This window comes from Cardiocondyla obscurior, linkage group LG12, assembly GCF_019399895.1.
Source record: "Cardiocondyla obscurior isolate alpha-2009 linkage group LG12, Cobs3.1, whole genome shotgun sequence".
Taxonomy (NCBI): Eukaryota; Metazoa; Arthropoda; class Insecta; order Hymenoptera; family Formicidae; genus Cardiocondyla; species Cardiocondyla obscurior.
Genome location: NC_091875.1, coordinates 4,066,609 through 4,088,705, shown reverse-complemented (window position 1 = coordinate 4,088,705; position 22,097 = coordinate 4,066,609). Strand labels below are relative to the sequence as shown.

General features: G+C 36.0%; 2 protein-coding genes across 3 annotated transcripts in view; one reads left to right on the top strand and one right to left on the bottom strand.

Annotated features, from left to right (window-relative positions):
• LOC139106938 (sex-regulated protein janus-A) overlaps window positions 1-22,097 on the top strand; it is a 44,326-nt gene that overhangs the window by 10,275 nt on the left and 11,954 nt on the right. The gene's annotated exons all lie outside the window — the stretch shown is intronic.
• LOC139106917 (phosrestin-2) overlaps window positions 1-22,097 on the bottom strand; it is a 32,764-nt gene that overhangs the window by 9,792 nt on the left and 875 nt on the right. Inside the window, exons 2-6 of one of the 2 annotated variants that reach the window (XM_070664008.1) lie at window positions 14,622-14,992; window positions 13,989-14,152; window positions 3,018-3,068; window positions 683-821; window positions 410-562 (exon numbers count right to left, since the gene is read on the bottom strand). In XM_070664008.1, the coding sequence (XP_070520109.1) occupies window positions 410-562; window positions 683-821; window positions 3,018-3,068; window positions 13,989-14,152; window positions 14,622-14,810 (696 nt within the window). In that variant the 5' untranslated portion in view covers window positions 14,811-14,992. Of the gene's footprint in view, window positions 1-409; window positions 563-682; window positions 822-3,017; window positions 3,069-13,988; window positions 14,153-14,621; window positions 21,965-22,097 lie in introns of those variants that run through there. The other variant, XM_070664009.1, reaches the window with a different exon arrangement.

Here is a 22,097-nt window from a genome sequence, read left to right as displayed (position 1 = left end):
TCTATACGCGGCGATAGATACAGTTTAATCAAGGAAACCATAAATTACACTCGTACTGTAACCAAAATCCTTAAAGTATATTGCACTATGTTTCATGTCGAGTAGTTAAGATACGTTATAAATAAGTCTGCGTTCAATGACTTAAATTTCAACTCCCGTTTTACGAAAATTGTCGCAGCTCAAGACGAATGAGTTTGCAAAAATTTCTTTTGATTAATTAATACCACCGACATTTCGATCTATTTTTAAAAAATATAATTATATTTACTGTGAAGTAAGAAAATTAGTCATTTTAGATATAATATTTTTACGAAAACGAGCGAATCTCGATTCTCACGAAGTATATCGCGATAATTTACTATTGTTGAACAGTTTTATATGCGTTTATATACGTTATATGCGTACCAACCTGCAATGGGCTTTTAATTTCCAGATGTTGAGCTCCTACATAAGATGGATATAGTTGTGCCAAGCACATCATTGCCTCGTTGCAAAATTTTAAACCCATTACTTCTTCATCCTCTCGCCCGTAACGAAAAGTCAGAGTCACCTGTCCGAATACCTATAGAAATATCAGTTGTTTTTAGAAAATACACGCGCTCGAGATTTACGAATTTTAACTTCGCTTATTCCGCCACATAAAATTATTAGATACATTCTACAACATATTATTTAACTTTACCTTTTTTTCGCGTACGTAATCAGGATCAATTAAGAGAACACCTAAAAGTTTGTTGTCATTTTTAGCTTCGCTAACGATAATATCTCTGCTGGCTAGGTAGAGGGTCAGTTTATTATTCGGCGAGGATTTTTTGTACACCCTGCAGAAAAAAAAAATATTTTTCATGTTAAAAAGAGGATGTGGAAATTTCGTAGTTTCCTCGATTGTTGCCCCGCTTTTACGCTGGCGGTTGGCTCTCTCGTTTGACTTTTTTTTTCGTGCCGCGAGATACATGTAATTAGTACTTTTTGGTTATGTATGTATGTATGTACGTATGACCGGTGCTCCGTAATTTAGTTCTCGATCTCGGCAAAGGAATGCGGGACTCGTGACGTCAATCGCACGAGGTACGCTTCAAGGCCGGCCACCCGCTCGGCCACGCTTTGTTTATGTATGTACCTTGACCGATACCTCTACGTAACTTGACGCGTTGTGTACAAAAAAAATTTGTACATTGAATATTATCTCGAAAAAAGCGTACATAAATCTCCCTTTCGTTTGTAAAAAATTGAAAGAAATTTAATACGTCAATACAATATAGGAAACTTTACCTAAATGCAGATTGATTTACTGATTTTGCAGTTTAGATAATTTGAGAACAAAAAAAAAATCCGCAGTGTCTTTATATCTAGACGGTGTTTAATACAAGTTAATTATTTGGCAGTAGCTTATGTGGAGTTATGAAAAGAGCGTGGTCCGAAAAAGGCGAACGTTCTTAAAGTATATGTAGATTGAAATAATTAGGGTCGTTAATAGTTTAATCTACGGTAGCTTTTAGTGGACATTTATTATATCTTAGTCTATTGTCTCAGCATCGAATGTTAGCACCTATTAAAGACAATTTATCAGTTAATTTATCTTACGGCAAAGTCGCTTCTGGCTCAGAGCATACCAGTGATTACAATACGGACTACTACGATCCGCTTTACTCCATTTATCATTTATCAAGCAAGCTATCAATTTCACCGGGATTTTACCCGCTCGTTTGTCTGAGTGTCGCTTGATATCACTGAATTTATTTGTTACAATGGCACATCGTCAAATACGCAATGCGCTCGCGTGTGCTGAGTAAATATGCATATGTTAAAGCGCGATCAACCAGCCGTGTATTACTGCGTCAAGATACGTTTGCATTTGATCCCGAGATCTTTTTCATGCAGTAACATTAAAGCAAGAGTACACACGTACGTATCCTCTATTATTTAATAATCGACAGCAATTAACAACGGCTTTACTGATTACCAGCTAATTTGTTCGATTAATTGTTTAAAAACAACAAATAATTAAAATTAATGATTCGCGCTCATGGACTTATGCGTTCGCATTTGCTACGCACAATTAGGATTAGTTCGTTTTATTCTACGATATTTAACTTTTTTTTTGTGTTATCAATAATAAATTTAATAACGATTATATTATATCGATCATATGTTAGTATGTAGGTGGTTAAGATCCTTATCTCAAGCACCCTAATGACCCCACCACATTTGAATTAATACGCATTCGAGAATAGCAACTAAGATTACAATCTACCTGAGCTAAATGAATTTACACTGCATTGTCTTGAATGTAAATTATTATACATGTAAGTCTATAATAATAAGGCAAAGCCGAATTCAAAACTTTATTTAATACAAAATTAATTTTCATTCGCTTATCGTCAATTTTGCTTGATACAAAAATAAGAAAATATCACGAAAATATATTAAAAGGATTTAACTTTACTTTTAATTTACAATTTAAATTTTTTTAAATTTATATTATCGTTCAAATAGGCGTCGTGAGAAAAATAGGAAAATTAACATCGGTGACCGTTTCTTTAACGCGGTTGTATTTATAATTAATATTTAATGATATACGTCTCAAGGTTTTTTTGCGTTGCTAGTTTTTTTTATTTTTTTTTAACGAGTTAAATGAAGATAATTAATACAAATGTACCTTAGAATATTTATGGCATCGGTAACGTTTTTTAATTAAACCCCACAGTAGAATTCAATGTATTATGGTTTATCCTGTTACTCCAACGCGAAGTTTGTTTTTAAATTAAAGACGAGATCTGAACCTTTCGTGCGTATTAATCAAACTTTACTCGGTGTGGTTGTACGTATACTTGTCGTACAAGTATCCGAAAGATGCTTTCTGTTACGGCATGTTAAAGCAAGATTTACGATGAACCGGCTGCATTTTACAGAGAATCTATTATACGTTTTCAATCGTAATTCTTTACATTGTTTTTTTCCCGGTACAAGAACCGTTTTATTCCGATAATTAATAAATGTTGAACAATGAATATTACCTTTGACTACTGATTGCATCTGATATGTGATCCGGACTCATATCATTTTTTCTGAAATATAAAAGTGATACATAGTATTATTTATTGGAAAGCTACGTTTTTCACGTGTATAATTATGCGCATGTTTTTGACGGTATTACGAAATTAGCGGAAATATTTTAATAGCCGTTTATCAATTATTTACCATTGCATAACTATTAAATTAATCCGTTCGCGTTGTGCAAAAGCAATCTCGACTGTTGACGTTTCACTCGCTTGCAGTAACATCGTGCTTGTTTATTCCTCTTACGTTTCTCGATTGTTGAAAGCTAGAAAAGTATGACACGTGCTACGACGGTCTACCACTATGCCGCGCTTAAATAGGATATTTATAATTTAAATACATAGCTTTGTACTTTTTCAAACAGGAATTTATTTTCAATACTTTATATTCGTCGAAGAAACCAATTATATAACACTTTAAGTCAGGTAGAAAAGAAACGTTCTTACCGGGTTAAAAGGTTTCTTTTTTTTTTTCTTTTCTTTATTTTTCGAAGAATTTAAATTTAACGTTTATACAACAGTTCCTCATGCACTTCTTATTTTTCAAATATATAAGTATATATTTTTTTACTTGTTGGAAATAATATTTTTTTTTTATGTGGTTTTAATGGAAAAGTTAATTTTTTGCTAATTATATATTTACAAGAAATTTGCATCGTAAGCGAGGCGAGGTTATACGAGTTTATAATTTGCTGCCGTTTTAATTGTAAGTTTGCTATATGTAACGCAATTTTACGTCGTGCAAGATAGTCAATTTTGTACTGCGGAAAAAAAATCCATGAATTAAATATGCACGGCTTTATGCGTCGGGCGTGAAGGGTTTTGTTCTCGTCTAAGCTTTTATGTCTATTATAACTCAATCTTTTCGCGACATCGCAGGAAAATTAGTATATTTTTTTAAGCATAATAAAAAAAATGTCTGTTCGATTAAATATTGGAAGTTCCTTTAATACCAGTTCTTCGTTAAACTCTTCATCGATTTCAGTTACTTAAAAATTGAAAGAATCTAATAATAAAGATGTTTGCGGTGTTAGAAATCAACGTTTTCAAGCAAATTTAGTGTTACCTGTTTATATAACACGGTAAAACATTTATTCGCAATTAATTCAATGCAATATTACAATATCATATTAATGTAAAAGTAATAAAATGAAATAATTAAATACTGTCATATATTAATTTCAAATTTAATTTGCTGAAACAATTACAAGGAAAAGAAATGTTTGCTCGTGTTAATTTTATTTAAAAAAAAAAAAAAAAAATTTTTTTTAATAAGAGACCTTATCACTTACAGCAATTTGTGCATAATGCATATAATTTGATAGATAACCTGGACGTTCTCAGACTACTTCGATCGCGTCACATTTAAGTAGATCGCGAGGCGTGACGATGATTCCTGTACGTGATTGTAATTTATCGTAAGAATAATTACGTTACAGGGAATCGTACAAGTGGTACTATACACGTTACCCGACCTTGAGAATGATAGATTACCTGTCACTAGTACTTGTAACGTTCCTCGTTGCATCATCGCTTGTACTGATTTATGCGACGCGCTATCTATTGCTATTTTTAATAGGCATGTGCTAAAATTGGTGCTTTAATTGGATGCTATAAAAATCTCATTTTTCACGCGAAATTAAATTAAACTACGCCTTTTCTTCGGGCTTTATCAGAGAATGCAATATTACGGAACGCGTAGCGCTACATTTTTTAGCTAATTAAAACATTGTACGTGTTCGATTACATTTTGGGAGAATAATTAAGTGAAATTAAAAGAAGTTTTACTCTCATAACGTATTCTTCTATAGTAAATCTATACTGACACTAATACAAGCGTAGGCCATTTTTTTTCTTTTTTTTTTTTTAATACATTCTGCTCGCAGTAACAACGGTTTACATTAACATATTACATTCTGTATATTTTTCCATTAACTTAATTAGAAATTATCTTCTTTAATATTACTGAGCGTTTAAAAAAAATTAATATCTGACTTAACGCGAGTCTCATTTTATAGTAATATTATTGAAATTGTGTTAGCTTCTTTTTCTGTAATTTAACGCGGTTTAAAGTATTGCGCGATATTCTTGTATATAGTATACTTCATAAATTAATATATTGCTTTGCGCAGTTAGAGAAATATACAGCGCGCACGCACCCGAGCGCATCGCACGTATGTACACACGTAATCAAGTTGTCGTGGTATCAACTTTATCAATCGTGGCTTTCGAATTCAATGCGACAATCGCGGAGCGCAATCGCTCACCTTTCTCCGTGCGTTCGAATTTCAGGGTGCATCGAGATGTTAACGTTGGTCGTTTCGCACCGCGGCACCTATTATTCGAACGTTGCTTTACGAGAACTGCGTGACTTGACGCAGCAATGTTAGGTCGATCGGCTCAGGTACAAGCGACGGAAACGAACATCGCACCGTGCGATGTTGGTATATTGTATTGCGAGGACTTGGAGTCTAAAGCGGACCGTAACTTTCAATCACATCGATTTTATAAAAAGAAAAAAAAAAAAAAAAGAAATTATTAACACATTTATGACGTATTCGTGCAATCGTAATTTGAGGAGATATTTCACTCCTTTTTTATCGGCGTTGTTTGATCGCACGCTATCAAGAATAAATCTTAGAAAACGATTGTTTTTTCACGGATGTAGATTGACAAAACGCGCGAATGGATGGCTTCGAAGGGTCAAGGTTCACCGATTTCGTGGTAATGTTACGATTGCGAATCGCGGCTAGCATGGCGGAAATGGGAAATAAATCCCATGAGCCGAAAGCTGCTCCGTGTTTCCCTGCGGGTCTGATCAAATGGCTGATATTCTTATCGCATCTACGTGATATTTTGTTGATGCTTCGTTGCCCTCGGTGGATTACGGCTTATTCAAGCAACGGCGTGTAACGCAATGAGACCGGGTAAAGCCACCACCGCCGTATGACACCAACAAGGTTCTTGGTTAAAGTGTTAGTTGTGATCTAGCGAGGTCATTGCAAATGCGAGGCCCCAGACGCTCGTCCATTTCGCTACGATAATGAAACGGGTCTCTGGTTATCACATCCGGAAGGTACTTTTCTCAATCGAGAAAGTAATTTGGCTTTGTCGTGAATTTTCATCTTACGGCTTTCTTGTTAAGCGCGCTTTGATAATATTATAAATTGTTAAGGCCGAGATGAACGGAAAAACGTTTACGCGCGCGGACAATGCTTGAAATAATTATATTTCAAAAGCGATTGTCATCAACATTCGTAATCCTCTTTTGACGAATCTTGACGTAATTAATTTTAACTCTTTGTTAAATGCTCTTTCTGGGATTTCGAGAAGGACTATATGAAATTGTGAATTTATTGTCTACCGTTACGAATAATGTGCAATCGTGACGCGAATCAATAGACGCGTCGCATCGAACCTTAGTGCATATTAGGAGAAACTTCTAGTAATAGATCGGGCAGTGATGCACGTTTCAATTCAATATCATCGAGGCGCTCGTATTGATATCTTGCGTTACATATATACGAAGTGTATCGCAATATTATTTCCTCAGTTAGTGTCGTTCTGGACCGCTTGCGCTTTACGCGATTACATTTTTATATTGAATTTCTCTCATCAACTTGATTCTCAAGCTCCAAGTGATAGAAAATGCAATTTTACTGGATATAAATCGATTCAAATTGGTATTTAAGCGAGCCTGATAATAGTAATGCAATTCAAAATGCTCGGCAAATTCTTTTAATGCGTATTTCACGATCGACACAATAGATTACTTATGCGATATAACTGGTGTACATTATTGTCATATAAACAATATTGGTCAAGCGTATTTATCTAACTTTATTATAACTAACGTTATTATAAATTGAAATTTACATGACACCGACGTGCAAATATAAGTTGTGACTCCGTCGGCTTTAATTTATATTTGTTACTTTACAATACGTTCTACGCGAAACGTATTGCAAAATTGCCTTGAATTAATTAATTACAGAGCCGCGGTATAAATGTTTGAAGTATTATATTCGTACGTGATTTTGATCATAAATCACCTTTATGTCATTCACAATCGGATTTGGCCCTATCAAGTTTAAATCTCTTTAACCCTATTAAAGTCTTTTTCTTCATGACTGTAAGGCATGCTGTAAAAGAAAAATTAGAAAGTAGCTACTCAGTCAGTTTTTATTCCGTTTGATCCCGGCCAATCATTAAAACCTTTTTATATTAGGTACGTTCAAAGTAGCTTAAAAAAAGCTTTAGTGACATAAGAAAAGTATTAAAAAAAACCGTTTGATTATAAAATTAATCATAACGTAACATTGAATTTTTCTGTAACAATTATTAGACTTCTGGTTTCTTTTTTTTTTGCGCAGTTCTTGCTATTAATTTTTAATAAAATATAAATCATAATAATACGAGTGGCAGGCTATACATTTTCGTACCCATCGGTTAATTTCTATAAAAGTTGATCAAGTTATCGCTCATTGAAATATTACTCATAGATGGAAGTAATTTTAATCGTCTCGTGAAACATCTCAGGATATCAGAAATGTGCTAATCGTCAGAGCGTCTTTCTTGGGCCTTGAAAAATAGCGACGCGGTCTTTCTCTCTTTCTCTCACTAGATATACATATATATTATATCACTTGAGGCAATCAAGTAGCGAGCTGCTCGAAAATTAATTACTTCGTCGATTCTTTTCTTTTCTTTTTTTTTATCCGTATGTCTCTTTTCTCTTTTTTTTATTTGTCTTTTAATTGTGACAATATCGAAGCAATCCCCTTTTGTGAACGTGGCGGTAAGACTGGCTTTTTCGTTCTTCGTTACTGACCAAGGGAAGTGCTGGTGGCTCAAGAGTACCTTTGTCAAGCTCGTATATTATTATGTACCTTTCTACGTCGCATTCGCTGATGTAATTAAGATCTACGAGATTCTCGATTATGTTCTTTCTTTTTCCAATGTCCGTTAAAATAAGCTTTTACAACATAAATGTCCCTTTTACGCGTTTCTTTTTCACATCAGGAAATAATAAGGATAAGTAAAACTATGATAAAGCAAAAGTCTTGAAACTATAACTTTTCAATTTTTATGTTAAAAAAAAAAAAAAAATATATATATATATAAAACATATGGCTTTTAAGTGCTAGTATAAGATACTCTTCTTCATCTAGCTTGCTTTGGAAGCATCCTGTTTCATATCAACTTCAACGATCTCGTAGAATATGAAATGCATAATTCCACCCATTTTTTTTCCCTCCCTTCCAACTTTATCTCGCCTACTGCATACGTTTTACATACGTATGGGGATATAACCGGAGTATTCGTGCTTACGTGCATGCCTTTTATTCAGCGCGACAAAAAGGATGTATACATTAATACTTTATTGTCTGTGTAAACCAGAACGTGCTCGTACCTGCTTTCATCAGTTCCTTCTAGTTCATTAAAAGTCGTAATACTGTGACAACTTCGTCCGTCGTTTTCCGCTCGCAAATAAAAGCTACGTAACATTGCGTTATTTATTTATTTATTTATCAAGTCAGTTTTAGACTTTATATTTTCAGAATTTATTAATTTATTGATAAGTACCGAGAAGAACACGATATTAAAGTTATGGCGAATGAATTGTGCAAACACTAAACGACAACCGTAGCTTCTTCGATTGTAGGCGTGTATTTGTGTTATTTCCGTCTCCATCATGCAAATATACACATCGTTATGACTGGAAAATTATTGCTACATATAATTTCAGAGTTCACAGTTGGCGGTTGTTATATACGAGCTTGTGCAATGCGTTAAAAAAAAAAAAAGAAAAATTGTTTAAGCGATGCGAAGAAGGCAGCAAAAAATATTATAATACAAACGATCGATATAGCCGCGTCTATTCACAAAGTAAGATTTTATGTCGTATACTTTTCCCTATATACATTATCTGAGATGGGACATAATGCTTTTTCTCGTAAATATATCAGCGATGCGAATTGCAAAGGTCCCGGAATCGTTTGACATGCTTAAATCCCGTGCGACTGCTTCACGTGCACGTACGCGTGTTTATTTCGCGTAACGCGTGATTTATTATATCTATAAAAAAAAAAAAAAAGTGATTTTATATGATCGCATCGTACTTTTAAAGACGTTCCTTTTTGAAGCTTACGAGGATAAGAATACAGGGATATTCTTACGTAATTAACGAGTGATGTATCGAGCAACTGCAAATAGCGCGCGATATTACATTCCGAGCGCATTAACGATGAAATTTTTCGTAAAGAAACAGCCGGTCTTATTCTATCTTTGAGTTTTGTCCTTGACCGCATGCTATTTCCCTTGCAGCGCGCACAATTTTGCGATAACAGTTTCTGTCGCTCGCAGGTTTTTCCCTGCCAACTGTTGAAACGTTTCAGATAATTGGTTTTGTTGCCATTAAATTGAATTATACCAATAAACATAAAAATTCGAGAGAACGGAAAAATCCTTGTTTTTGAAAATCAAGACAATTCTTATTAGGAACGCCGGAACGCTTCTTCCGTCGAGGCAAATATTTGCGATTTAATTAGCGCGATATTGTAACGCGAGGGGTCACTTCGTATTATGTAATTAATTAACTACGCGATAAATTCAATTGAGATAATATTCTTGAGTTTCAATCTATTATTGTTGTACGATTGCATAATCTTATTAGTCTGCAAATAGTGTAGCAACGTTTTCTCCCGAGGCGGAAATCGGAGAACTGAGGAGACGCAGAAAGAATTTCTAAGGCTAAAGAGGGGTTTTAAAGTTATGAGATCCGAATTGAGAAATAAAAAATGGATAAAGTCCCTCGTGGGTAGCTCTTACCGTGGTGTTGTACACGGGGGCGTATCAAACTCCGCGCATCGGTCGCGTAAGTATTTGCAGATATTTTTCCGGAACAGACGCGTCGCGAGTGTACGTCAATCGCAAATATCGACACGGAATCGGGCGGCATAAGTGCGGAAGAGAGCGCGAGAGAAACGCGAGGAAAAGTATACGGATAAAAGAACATCTCAGGAGGAATTCGCTATTCATATTTCAAAAGCGCGAAAGAAAATTCGTATCAAAACTTGCAGCGCTTTTGCTTTTTCGAGCGGTGTTGATTCTTTTTTTTTTGTTTGCAGCTCTCGAGCTACCGGCAAATACAATTTTCATATTTTTCTTTGCTACACACGGCAAAATATAATTATAATTAAAATATATTAATATTCATGCAATACATACATATTTTCGCGATTAGTGTGAATGTGACTAAAATGTATGGGGACCTTCCAGCCGATTGCTCCTTTTATCGTCAAATTTCTCGGTAGTTACAGGTTGAGGTTTCACGTGTAACTCGTATCGCGGTTTTTCAATTTAACTGCTCTTGAGCTACGTGCATGCCCGAATTGTCACAAGTATCGTAAAATTCTCGCTCTCACAACACAGCGTAAAAAAATTTATTCTTCCGTGTAAACTTATCAAAAAGAATTTGTTCTATTAAATTAATAAAATTAGAACGCGTTCCCACTTCAGATGTACCCGTGTGGAAATTTATCCAGCTAATCTGATTTCGCAGCTAGTGGTTAGATCGCGCGGATTAAATATATTTCTTAATTAGTGAACACCTTGGTACTAGTCATAAATTATAAGAGAGTATTTATTATTTAGTGAATAATATAAAATATATTCGAGAAATAAAGTTGCCATTTAAAAAAGAATAAAATAAAATCCGTCTAGCATCGGTCGTCTAGTCACTGTCCAGCGCGGACCATGTATCTAAATAGATATCTTTTTTTTTTCTCCGCGCACTTGTTTACTGTTGCTGTTCTGACCTTACGCTACGTTCGCTCGACTGCCGAATTCGCCGGGCAAACCGGTTCTCGCCGCCCGCCGCCCGCGCGTCCTCCACTTTGCGAACTTGGAACGCGAAGCCTGCCGGCCAGATGTTGACACACGCCCGTACTCACACTACCGCGGCGGTCAACGGGCCCGGCGACCGGCAGTCTGGGCAGTCGAGCGCGCGTAGAGATAGGTCAAGTCGCGTAGTAGAATAGTACGCGGCGAAAAACGTTCAGATATCTAGCTTTCCCAGCTCGTTATTAGTTAGTAATAATTCTCGTACATATCGTATCTCGTACATACGCTTTTAGCGTTACATTTTTGGCTCGGTGTTGGACGATTTTGCTGAACAGTCACGAGGTGAACCACGAATTGGCTAGCTAATTATTAGGTAACGGTGGGAATCAATTTCCACCCGGGTAACGCTAGTTTTCCCGTTTCGATTTCTATCCTCACCCCTCTCGATTAGCGACAGTAGTGTCGTTGGCGTTGAATTACGCGTACTGTATAAATCTACATACATTTTGACGTTGCTAATGTTTCGTTGCGAGCGGCGTTTAACGGGTAAGACTGATGAAACTGATGGAGCTTCGTTAAATATGTATTGAAATTAACGACGCGGTAACAAACAAATATAGCATTATTGCAGTAATGAGGTTGAAAACATTATTCAACTAACTTGCATATTATATTTTGTCAATAATTATTTTGCGCTTACCAATACCGACGCTGGAATATGAATTCGTCTTTTAATATATTAAAAATGATCTTTATTTATAACAATATAAATATTAATCGGCACGAGGATGTCCCACACAATTTTTAATCAAGACCGCAAGCTTATTTCCGGCATCAGATGTGAAATTATGTTGATACGGCGAAGAAAATTATTTTATATTTTATTTCGCATTGCGTTTCGCTTTCAATAATAACGTCCCTAACGAGGTTTTTTTTTTTTTCTTACCGCGTGCACGGTATGCCTTAATGAAAATCGCGGGATTATAGTTAATAAATGTGTAATCCGACCGCGGATTATAAATTTATTAATATATATAGTATATACATATATATCACGAGACGGTGGTAAATCCCGTTTGACGCGATGCGGCGTCAACATCGTCGCGCTTATCGCATACCGAACTAAATTTCCATTTATTGATTGCGCAAGCAGCATCCATCTCTTCGAATCTTTCGAAAGAGTTTTTGCAAATCTGTAAATCGTTTTTGACGCATCCAATTTAGATGCATATTTTACCGGCACTTGTATTTATTACGTCGAAACCGTGGCGCGCGGTATCGCTGGTTGGCTTTTTTTTTTCGATATAAACGATGACCGTCGACGCACGAAATCGCGTGTACTGTTTCGCTGGCACGTTTAAATTTCAATTTACCCTCGGCCGTCGCAGAGCTTCCTGGTCGCGCATGAATTAATTAGCTTGTTATAATTAACTAACAGTTTATTCTGCATTTCGGCGAAAATGCATTAATAAACTCGCTAAAGGCCCCCAAGTTGAACGTATTAATTTAATCCGCCCTGTTGGAAAAGTAATTCCGTCGAAGATGTATTGTTTCTGCCGATAATTTTATTGATAGAAGAGAAATTTTTTTCTTTGCCCACCGCGGACTCTTAATTTCAATAATAATTCTTTCATTTATCGTTTCCCTTTGAAAGTTGCGAGGTACAAAATACATTTAACTTCTAACTGATTGGATATTTTCTTTTTACAGTGCTATCTAATATTTGCTATGTACTTTGTAGAGAGACGTTATTGATAGATCAACAAATATTGTATCAAATTCCGGATGATAAATAATCGAAAAATCAAAGGGACTTTAGGTCGTCAGCTCGTCGATTGATTGATTTCGCGATGGCCGTATTTGTTCTGCGTAAATAATAACTAAAGGAACCTAATTGGTTTATTGTAATCCTGATGATAGATCCTCGTGCGATATTGCTGTGTGAGACTCTATTCGTTTACTTCAATCATTAATTCGCGTGGTGTTCTATTTCGTAGTTGCAAATTTCGTGACTAAGACCATTGAGCGATGAGAATTAATTAATCTGATAACATGCAAGTATACATAGCTCCGTGAATGTATTAAGCATTTTCAGGCCCTGTGGACCTCCCTTGCTCCGATACTATCTCCGAACCTCTCAAATTTCCCAAGATGACTATTAGATACAAGGTCGTAAAAAATTGTTTTTGAAATCTATACGATCACATTCGCTTTTTACGACGCTTGACATTATAATCTTCTTCTTTTTTTTTTTTTTTACGTGGTTTAAATTTTATTTTAATTTGAATCACTTTATAATTTTTTTATTTTTAATCTCAAAATTTAGCAGTAAGCGCGCGTGTCACATATGATTCTTTTAAAAATTTAGATGTTTAATGTAATAATTTTCAGCTGTTTAGTGGCATACAACATATTTAATTAAACTTCACACATACGATTTAAAGAATGTCAATTATACTTTACAATAAGCTTTTTTTAACTTTGCTATTTTACGCGATACATTTATTTGTACAATAAATGTTTAATGAGATTAATTAATTCAAAATTAATCATCGACTAACGTAACCAATTATTTTGAAATAATTGATGCTTTTACATTTAATGAGATCTGAGTTTCGTATTATTAGACTTGATGTGTCCTGAATTCCCGTGTAACTTGATCCCTTCTAATTAGTCATATTGACGTATCGCCGAGTTGTGTTAGTCTCATATTTGTACGATAGTATAGCACGCCATATCATGAGAAGATTGACTGCTGTAATTTCTCAAAGTTTTCACGTGGAAAAATATCGCCATAAAAGGAATTTCGCGCGAAGGCGCTCGTCTTTTCTTTAAAACTTTCCCTAGTCTGCTTTTTTTTTGTTGCGATACTCTAATTAATGTAATTGGATTTCCACGAATATATAATGCGCCGCTATCATTAAATACATTATATCTCAAGTCACCGTAGTTTGTTAAATCTTGATCAAGATTCGTTGATTAATATATCCGACCGTCTATACTAAGACTAAACTTTTCAATAAGCACCGAGGCATTTCTGATACGGTTTGTTTGTCGGTTTACTAAAGAATTGCACGGCCTCACCTGTCAGTTCTCGTGTCAGGATGCTGCATTTGCGGCTGCATCTGTATTTGCGCTTCTTGCGCCCGATCCGATTTCGCCTCCACTTGATTCTTCTCTTCTTTTTCGTTCGTCGTTCTTTCAACGTTCACGTCATAATTCTCTACCGCGATATTTCTACGTTCCACCTGTGTAGAAAAGTTCAAGGGAACATCGATAACATTATTTCTTATTTTCCTGACGCAATACGAAGGGAAAAAAAAATTGAGAAAATTAATTTCTAAATTGAATTGAATTTGTATTGATAGATGAATTTACATTGCCACTTTTTCATATAGTCGTGCCTTTTTAACATTAAAACTTTAATTTTCTGAATTACGTTTCATTGATTATTACATTAGGTAGGTACTTAAATTTTGAATTAAATTTTTATTTTTTTTTATCCCGACGCTTCCATGTTTCTGCCTCATTTTTGCTTTTCCCGTTAATAAATCCAATGATATTGTTAAATATTAATCAAACATCGCGTTTCTAAGTAATAACGATTATTATTTGTAATTTTCTGGGTATATTAAAACGTTCGAGTAGAATTAATTCATCAATTAATTAATTAATTAATTAATTAATTAATTCATTAATTAATTCTGAAACAGTTACCGTGATGGGATATAGCCCTTTTCGTTGCTCCTCATCTTCTATTTGAATTACGGTGGCTTCTGACGCGACATGGCTGCTGTTTGCTGCCATCTCTTCGTTCTTTTCCGTTTCAGCACGGCCACAGCAGAAGCTCAACAAGCAATACACAATTACGCACACAACTCTTTTAATTTCGTTCACATGCACCATGCACTCACACGTTACGGCTTTCAAAGTCTTTGTTTCCTATGTCGCTCAGACGGCGTTATATTGCATTTTTATCATAATTGCTTTTCACAGCTTTCACGGCATATGGTTTCGCACCGGCTCATTCCGTTCGTTTTGAATTTCTTTTCACGGAATGCGTTAGACCTGGAAGTATATCGGCAATCCTGGCGTGCCAGGAAATAGGTATATCCTGGATCCACTCGAGGCGATGAAAGGGCACATGTCAAGGTTCCGTTCGAATTGATCGTTACGTACGCGTACCTTCTTTTTTTTTTTATATATATTATTTTCAATATTTACGTAATTTATTAATTATAAAAAATTAATTTCTTTTATAATTCGGGAAGATTTTTAATGCGTTTGGTTAATCAAGTTAATGTATTTACCATACCGTTAAAAATTTTTTAAATAAAAATTTTTGTTTTAATGATAGAATTATTGATCAGCTCATTTCATTAGAGTGAATTGGAGCGAAATTTTCACTTTAATCATGTAAGTATATGGAGCAAATATTCACTTCAACGATGAATATTTGGTCAAGACGATTAGAGTAAAAACTTCGCTTCGAAACTTTCGGAATACGCTGGCATGCTACTACGCCTTACTACAAGTTGGATTACATTCGTTAATTAGTAATTAAAAAAGAGAGAAAAAAACCGTGTAACGTAGCGTGTAATTACTACTTAACTAAAAAACGATAAAAGACAATTAATTAAGATAAATGGTGCTAATTAAAATAATGACTTTTAAATTAATGTTGAAATCATTTCGAGTTAATTATGCCGCAGGTCGACATTTGATTAAAGATCTTCATGTGATATCTAACATTGTTCGACGTCGAATTTCGTTCTCAGGCCGAGAAAATCCATTAGCATTTAACGCTGGTATTGAAAGATGTCGGCTGATGATAACACAACTACGAACTACATGCGAACAGAGTTTTCAGCGAATTGAACTGCATATAGTTACTTAGATAACGCTTCTAAATTTGTCTGACTATCCCTTGCGACTTATCATTGTAATCTGTGTATTGATAGCAATTGAAGACACATGCTATGATTAATAGGATCGATAATAACATAAGATAACGAAAGCAAAATGTCACGACTGTTAGCTATAAAAAAATAAAATTAAAACACAATAATAACTGAGTGTTATATATTAGAAATTAATGTTGCAATAAAAAATAATAATTTTTTTCTTTTTCAAAGAAATAATAAATGTAGAAAATAAAATAAAAGATAATTTAAATGAGTATATACTGGATATATTCTTTTACTTGTACGATATGTAAAAAACGCGGTTTGAAAAATGAATTAAAAACTATTTTCTATTTACAGATTAATATTAAATAGATATAACTTATGAAGCTTAAGAAGAAAAAAAAATATATATATGTGAACGCGTTTTATGTTACTTGAATTGCTTTGAAGCTAAATATAACAGCACATATACATATCAGAAACCTGGTTTCAACGTTTAACGTAAAATTATGCAAACTGTTCCAAGAGCAAAATTAATTTTACCCTCAGTCCAATTTGCAATAGTAATATATAAAAATTGTACAATGCATAAAATGAATAGTAATAAGTTTCAGAAAATCATATAAATAATAAAAAAGAATATACGCAATGGGAAACTATTTTTCCATCGTGGAACTCGTTTCTATCCATTTGCTTTATTCAGCTAGAATTTTTTTTTCTTTTCGACAAAATGCTAAACATTTCCTGCTTCTATTTTTTTTTGTTTTTTTTTTTTAGTAGCCATTACTTTCCCTTTTCTTGTTATCCCTCCTTGTTATATGTATATGTGATTTATATCAGCGTCTAAGGGAAGTTGGAGGGAAAACTTGCACGGTCGGCATAATGCCCGAAATCTGCGAAAGCCGTGTAGAATAATTTGGCGTCTGTAGTGAGACCCGCAACCAAGTTTCTGCAAGTGTGAAATTGTGCTTTTGCGCTTATTCCTTTAGAACGTCCTTATTCTCTCGGAAAATCCTTCCAATCCGGATACGTCTCGCAATATCTCGCGCTTAATGCCTGAGTGTAGCTCGGATTGTACTCATTTTGGGAATATTATTGTGTTTATACGTTCAATAAATTTACGAAAACGGGGGGGAAAAAGAGTGAAAAGCATCTTCTACGAAAATAACACGCCGCACGATCGCGACGGCCCGAGTTTGTGCTTGAGTCAGAAAATTATCAGGTTACATTAAGCACAAAGTTTGTTTAATTAAAATTACGCAATACTACGGACTCTGGTAGATGAGGGTGAAATGTTATAGCTTTTGCAACGTAATACAATGGAAAGCCTTGGCAGTCGATCAGGTTTCTGAAACTGCTTTGGTATTATTCAGAGCATTCCTTAGAACATATTTCGACATTAGCAGTAGGAGTAAAACGTACATTGCAGGGACATTGCGAAAAGAAATAGCGTTTCGTTGCCAGTGACGATTCGATTTTGCGTTTTCATCGTATGCGCGTCGTTGCGCTCCGGAGAAGCAGGGCAGTATTCGAAAGATGTACGGGGAAAAAGTGTGCTCGATAATATTCAAGGAAGTCGGAACGACCTGGCGATGTTGGATTGACCGAGCGGTCGACTGAGAGGCAGTTACAACCCGTTTCATTCGTAAATGGCATAAATAAAAGGAACGCCGAAGGGCAATCCGCGGGAAAAGCTTGTTAGCGCGGCATTCGAAACTCTTTAATTTCATCGTATCCATTTCCGCAGGGGGACCTTAATTACAAGTTTATTCATTAGCGACAGTTGTCGAGTTTCGACGAGCATGCGGATATCGCGGATAGCGGCCTCGTAGATATCTCGCCTCGTCGCGAATAGCGCTGTGGCCACGGTGGCGTTCGGGAGTTTCAAACTCGTTTATGCAACTTTTCCATTGTCATCCGCGCGCGAGCACGCGACGGGTGTTGCGCGCGTAAATATTTTTACGTGATTACGGGCGGCTTGTACGCGAAGGCGCGGTTACCACTCAATATGATTGAAGCCTCGCGCGGCGAACTTCTGGAAACAATCATACGAATTGATTATACTCGCGCCGGGGTTTGCGGCCACGTCAATGAAACTCGATGATTATTGGATAGGAGATAATAACATTACCTTGAAAACAGAATGTCGATCTCCCTTTTTTTTTCCCGAATAATCGAGTCCGTCAAGTAGCAGTCGTTAAACAGGAAAAATGGGAAAAGCGGTACGAAGCTATTCCGCGTTCGTGTCTTTGGGAGCCGTATGTTAACTCGGGGCAAACTTTTTCCGTTATTTAAGTGGGCTAATTAAAGCCGCGGTTGAAAAACAAGAGTCCTGGCGGTCATTAAAAAAGGAAATTCGCTGCTCACGAAATACCGAGAGGGAGGTTTATTGCTCGTTCGCGTTCGTCATGGAACTCCGCGCCGCATCGTCGTTTGCGAATACGCAATCGGACTCCACCGCGAAATCCATCTTTATCGCGCCGACTGGACGTATTACGGTGCGCCATTGACTTCGAAATAGTAGCAGTAAAAATAACGCGGCGTTTATTCGTGAGCCGCGCACCATGAACAGCGCGTACTTTCGGAGAAGACAAACCGCTTTCAATTCCGGTGGCGAAAATGAGCGTGCAGTTAAACTCGATTACTTTCATCGATTAGCATTAGCAACCGGAGATTGTTTAGGGTCGCCGAGGAAAAAGCTCGCCCGTTTCATCCGTAACGGATGAGCGGGATATATTAGAATGATAAATGTTTAAAGCTTTATGCCCGCGAAGCGAGCTTTATGCCCTCGTTTATTTCGCTCGCAGCTACTTGATTTGATCGATTCGATATTAATTATGTAACGAAGTGTCGTCGTACGAGAGTTAAGGTAAATATCACATGTTCCGCGACAGCGTACAATGGCCTAAATAAATAATTCATTACGCACGCGGACACGCAGCTCGGCGTGGAATTGAAGAAAGTATTTCTTTAAGGTCTTTTGAGAGGTTTACCAATGTCACGAACGTATTACGGGATGATTGCCGCGGAACGATGATTTACGATTGCAATAACGTGAAAGAGACCGGGCCGAGGTTACGCCGAGCGTATTGTTCAATTCGCCGCGTTGACCATGCTTAAAAGATTAAAGTCGTATTTCCGTTCCGATTGTAGATTGAATTTGCGCGAGACCACGCGTAAAATGAGATAACTTTAATCTTACCGTAAATATTCAATATTTCGCCGATTTCAATATTTCGCAACGTTTATTTCAACACCGCCGCACACATCGCGTAATGCAGGGCTGCGAAACGATCTCTCCGCGCGGCGCAAAACTCGCGGCGCGGAAATTTGTTATTTAATATCGCATCGCGCATTTAACATAGCCACGTTAACTTTTCAATTACAATTGCGCAAATGTCCAATATATTAATATTCGCATATTCACTTTTTGTCGTCGGCGTAAATATCGCAGAGCGCGATTACCGCCCGGGACCGGTTTTTGCTTGGATTTTGAGCACACAAAATATGAAACGAAAAAAAAAATCCTCAGAGGCGTACACATTTACGCCGCGAATGTAAACAGGATTATATGATAGCTCGTGGGATAATTATGGACTGTAAAGATAGTGCTTACTCATCGGTCTCATTATTTATGTAACAGGGTCAGTTTAGGGGAGGTAACATTAGTAAGGCATCCGTTATATATCTGTTCGTTTTATTTAAGGATGGAATTATGTGATGTAAAGCCGAACGCGGTGCGTAACAGAAATTCGATCGATATGTTCTCATAATAATAACACAACGCGGATTCGCGGCATTCTCTGCGTACGTAAACCACCGCGGCGAAGGCGCGTAAGTTATATCTATCCGCGTCGTTATTTACATAGTATAAACTACCGCGGATAGTAAAAATATGACGCACCGCGCGGAAATAATAAAATGAAAACGACACAGAAGTAAAATACCGTTAATGGCCTCGGATGACCAAGCTCCGACGGACGACACAAGCAGCGTTACCTTGCAATCGAGATGCTGAATATCTAATTCTAATAACATGACGAAGGATACCCGATCCTATCAATTGCCGTTAATTGCCGCTTTATCTACAGCACCCTGCTCCGTTTAATCGCGATTTATTTTTCTTTCAACGGCTCCTGCGAATAAAATAAAAAAATAAAAAAAAATAAAGAATAAAAAAAAACAAGGAGCGTCAACCAAAGTTGTCCCCTTGTTCGATAATCCTTTCTTTTCTCAAGGTAAAGGGTCCTTGGTTCGAGAAAGGTTTCGCGGCGAAAAGCTCGCTGTTCTCTCTCTTGCGCGGCACAAAAGCTCTGTAGCTGACATTTGGTCACTGCGACGTAAAAACGAACAATAAAATGGATTTGTAATATCAAACAAAGGGCACGAAGCTATAGCTTGTTCAACGGTGCGTGTAGCATGTCCCACATATACAGCCTGTAATTCCACTCGTGTAATCCGCGGCTCGATCGCATTGTCCTTTGCGTGGACTATCGACTTTAAGATAACGGATCCTTCCGCCGGCCGAAGCCACAATTGCCTCGTAATTTTCCTTGTACCACGTACTTGCCGTTTTTATATTTTGTTTTCTACTATACCGGGCTTACCGAATGAAAATATTTGGCCGAAGCCACGTTACATTGAAATCATTTTAATTAAGTTATATTATCAAACGAAAAATTTTTTAACGAATATGTGTATTCAAACACGATTTTAATTAACACGATTGACACAATTCTACAATTTGCTATTAAAAAAAAAAAAAAAGAAAGACACGTATGTGCAAATTTGTTTTTACAATAAAATATAATTAAAGAAATTTATGAATATATAATTAAAAGTATCTCTCTGGGTTAAATTTTTGACGAAAGGACTTGTTATATCAAGTGCGACAGTTTCCGAATTCCTTATGAAATGTTTAAGAAAGAATACGAAAATGTTTTCCTCGTCCCAAGTTCTATATGTTTTCTTATATGTCGTGTAATCTTGTACCGTGAGTGGTCTATTCGAAATTTTGTCCAAAATCTTTAGACAGATTCTCTACTCTATGCGAAAGAGAATGCATTTTCCAATCCTTGTTTTTTTTGTAACACAAGACAGCAAGCTCTTTACCGCGGAATACTTTAACTCGAAAGCTTTGTTCACACCTGTATAGCCTAGCCAGATTACGACGATCTGCAATGTAGATTATACATGGTGCAAGTTCGTACTGTTGATCCAAAATCGATTTTACGATCTTTGCATTATATCGTATAATTATAGAAACCTCCAGTGAATTTATACGAGCAAACAGTGCCAAGAATCGAATATGTTTCAATATCATTGATCGGGAATGGACGTAGCTAACGATGCAAATTATTGTATTTTTTTATTTTATTTTATTTTTGCTGTTATCGCACTCGGACATTTCGACACCGCGAGACTATTTAAACTATTATTTTTGACTCGCTATAAAATTGAGAGAAATTCACTCGACTTAGGACCGAGCTGAATATCGTGTGTATTCGAATTTTCCGACAACATTTCTCGTAATGGAATACGGGATTGAGGAAGTTCGTTTGATGAGTTAAATTAGGCTAAAATTAGATAAATTCCTCCTTGGAAATTTATCGAGACACGAGCTGTAAGTACACACAACGTGAAACTAGCTTTTGCTGTATACTCGATTCGGCAAATAACGGCATCCGATTGCACAAACGAATCACAAAGCGCGTACATTGTCCGGTGAAGCATCAAAGTGCACTTGCTCTAACGACGATCATAAATTGCGGAACGTTATGCATACGTTATTGCTGATCGAATGGTTTGTGTCCTTTAGTTACTGGAATATTAAAGCGGAGTATCTTTCCCCGAAATATTATCTTTTTGCAGATATAGGTCAGGCAAGCTCGACTATTTTTAATGTATCACTCACTAAATCTATCTGTCTTCATATATTATTTAAATAATAATTGTCTATATCATATAAAGGTTGCGAATTCTTTTAGATTATTAGATTAGAATATTATGTCATATCTTAAAAAAAAAGAAGAAAAAAAAACTAGTTGAGAAGAAACTGCGACATAATTATTTCTAACATGCCTATCAGTGTTCTTTACTATCCAATAAATGATATTAAGTAAAACGGTTTAATGTTGAATAAATCAAATCAGAGACTGTCGTCGAAATGAATTTAAAACTTAAAACGCAAATGATTGGATAAAGATTATTAGTACAACGTTATTTAATACTGATGGTAATAGGAGCTTTTACTGTTTTAATATTTTACCGTTTCGCAATTATAGGT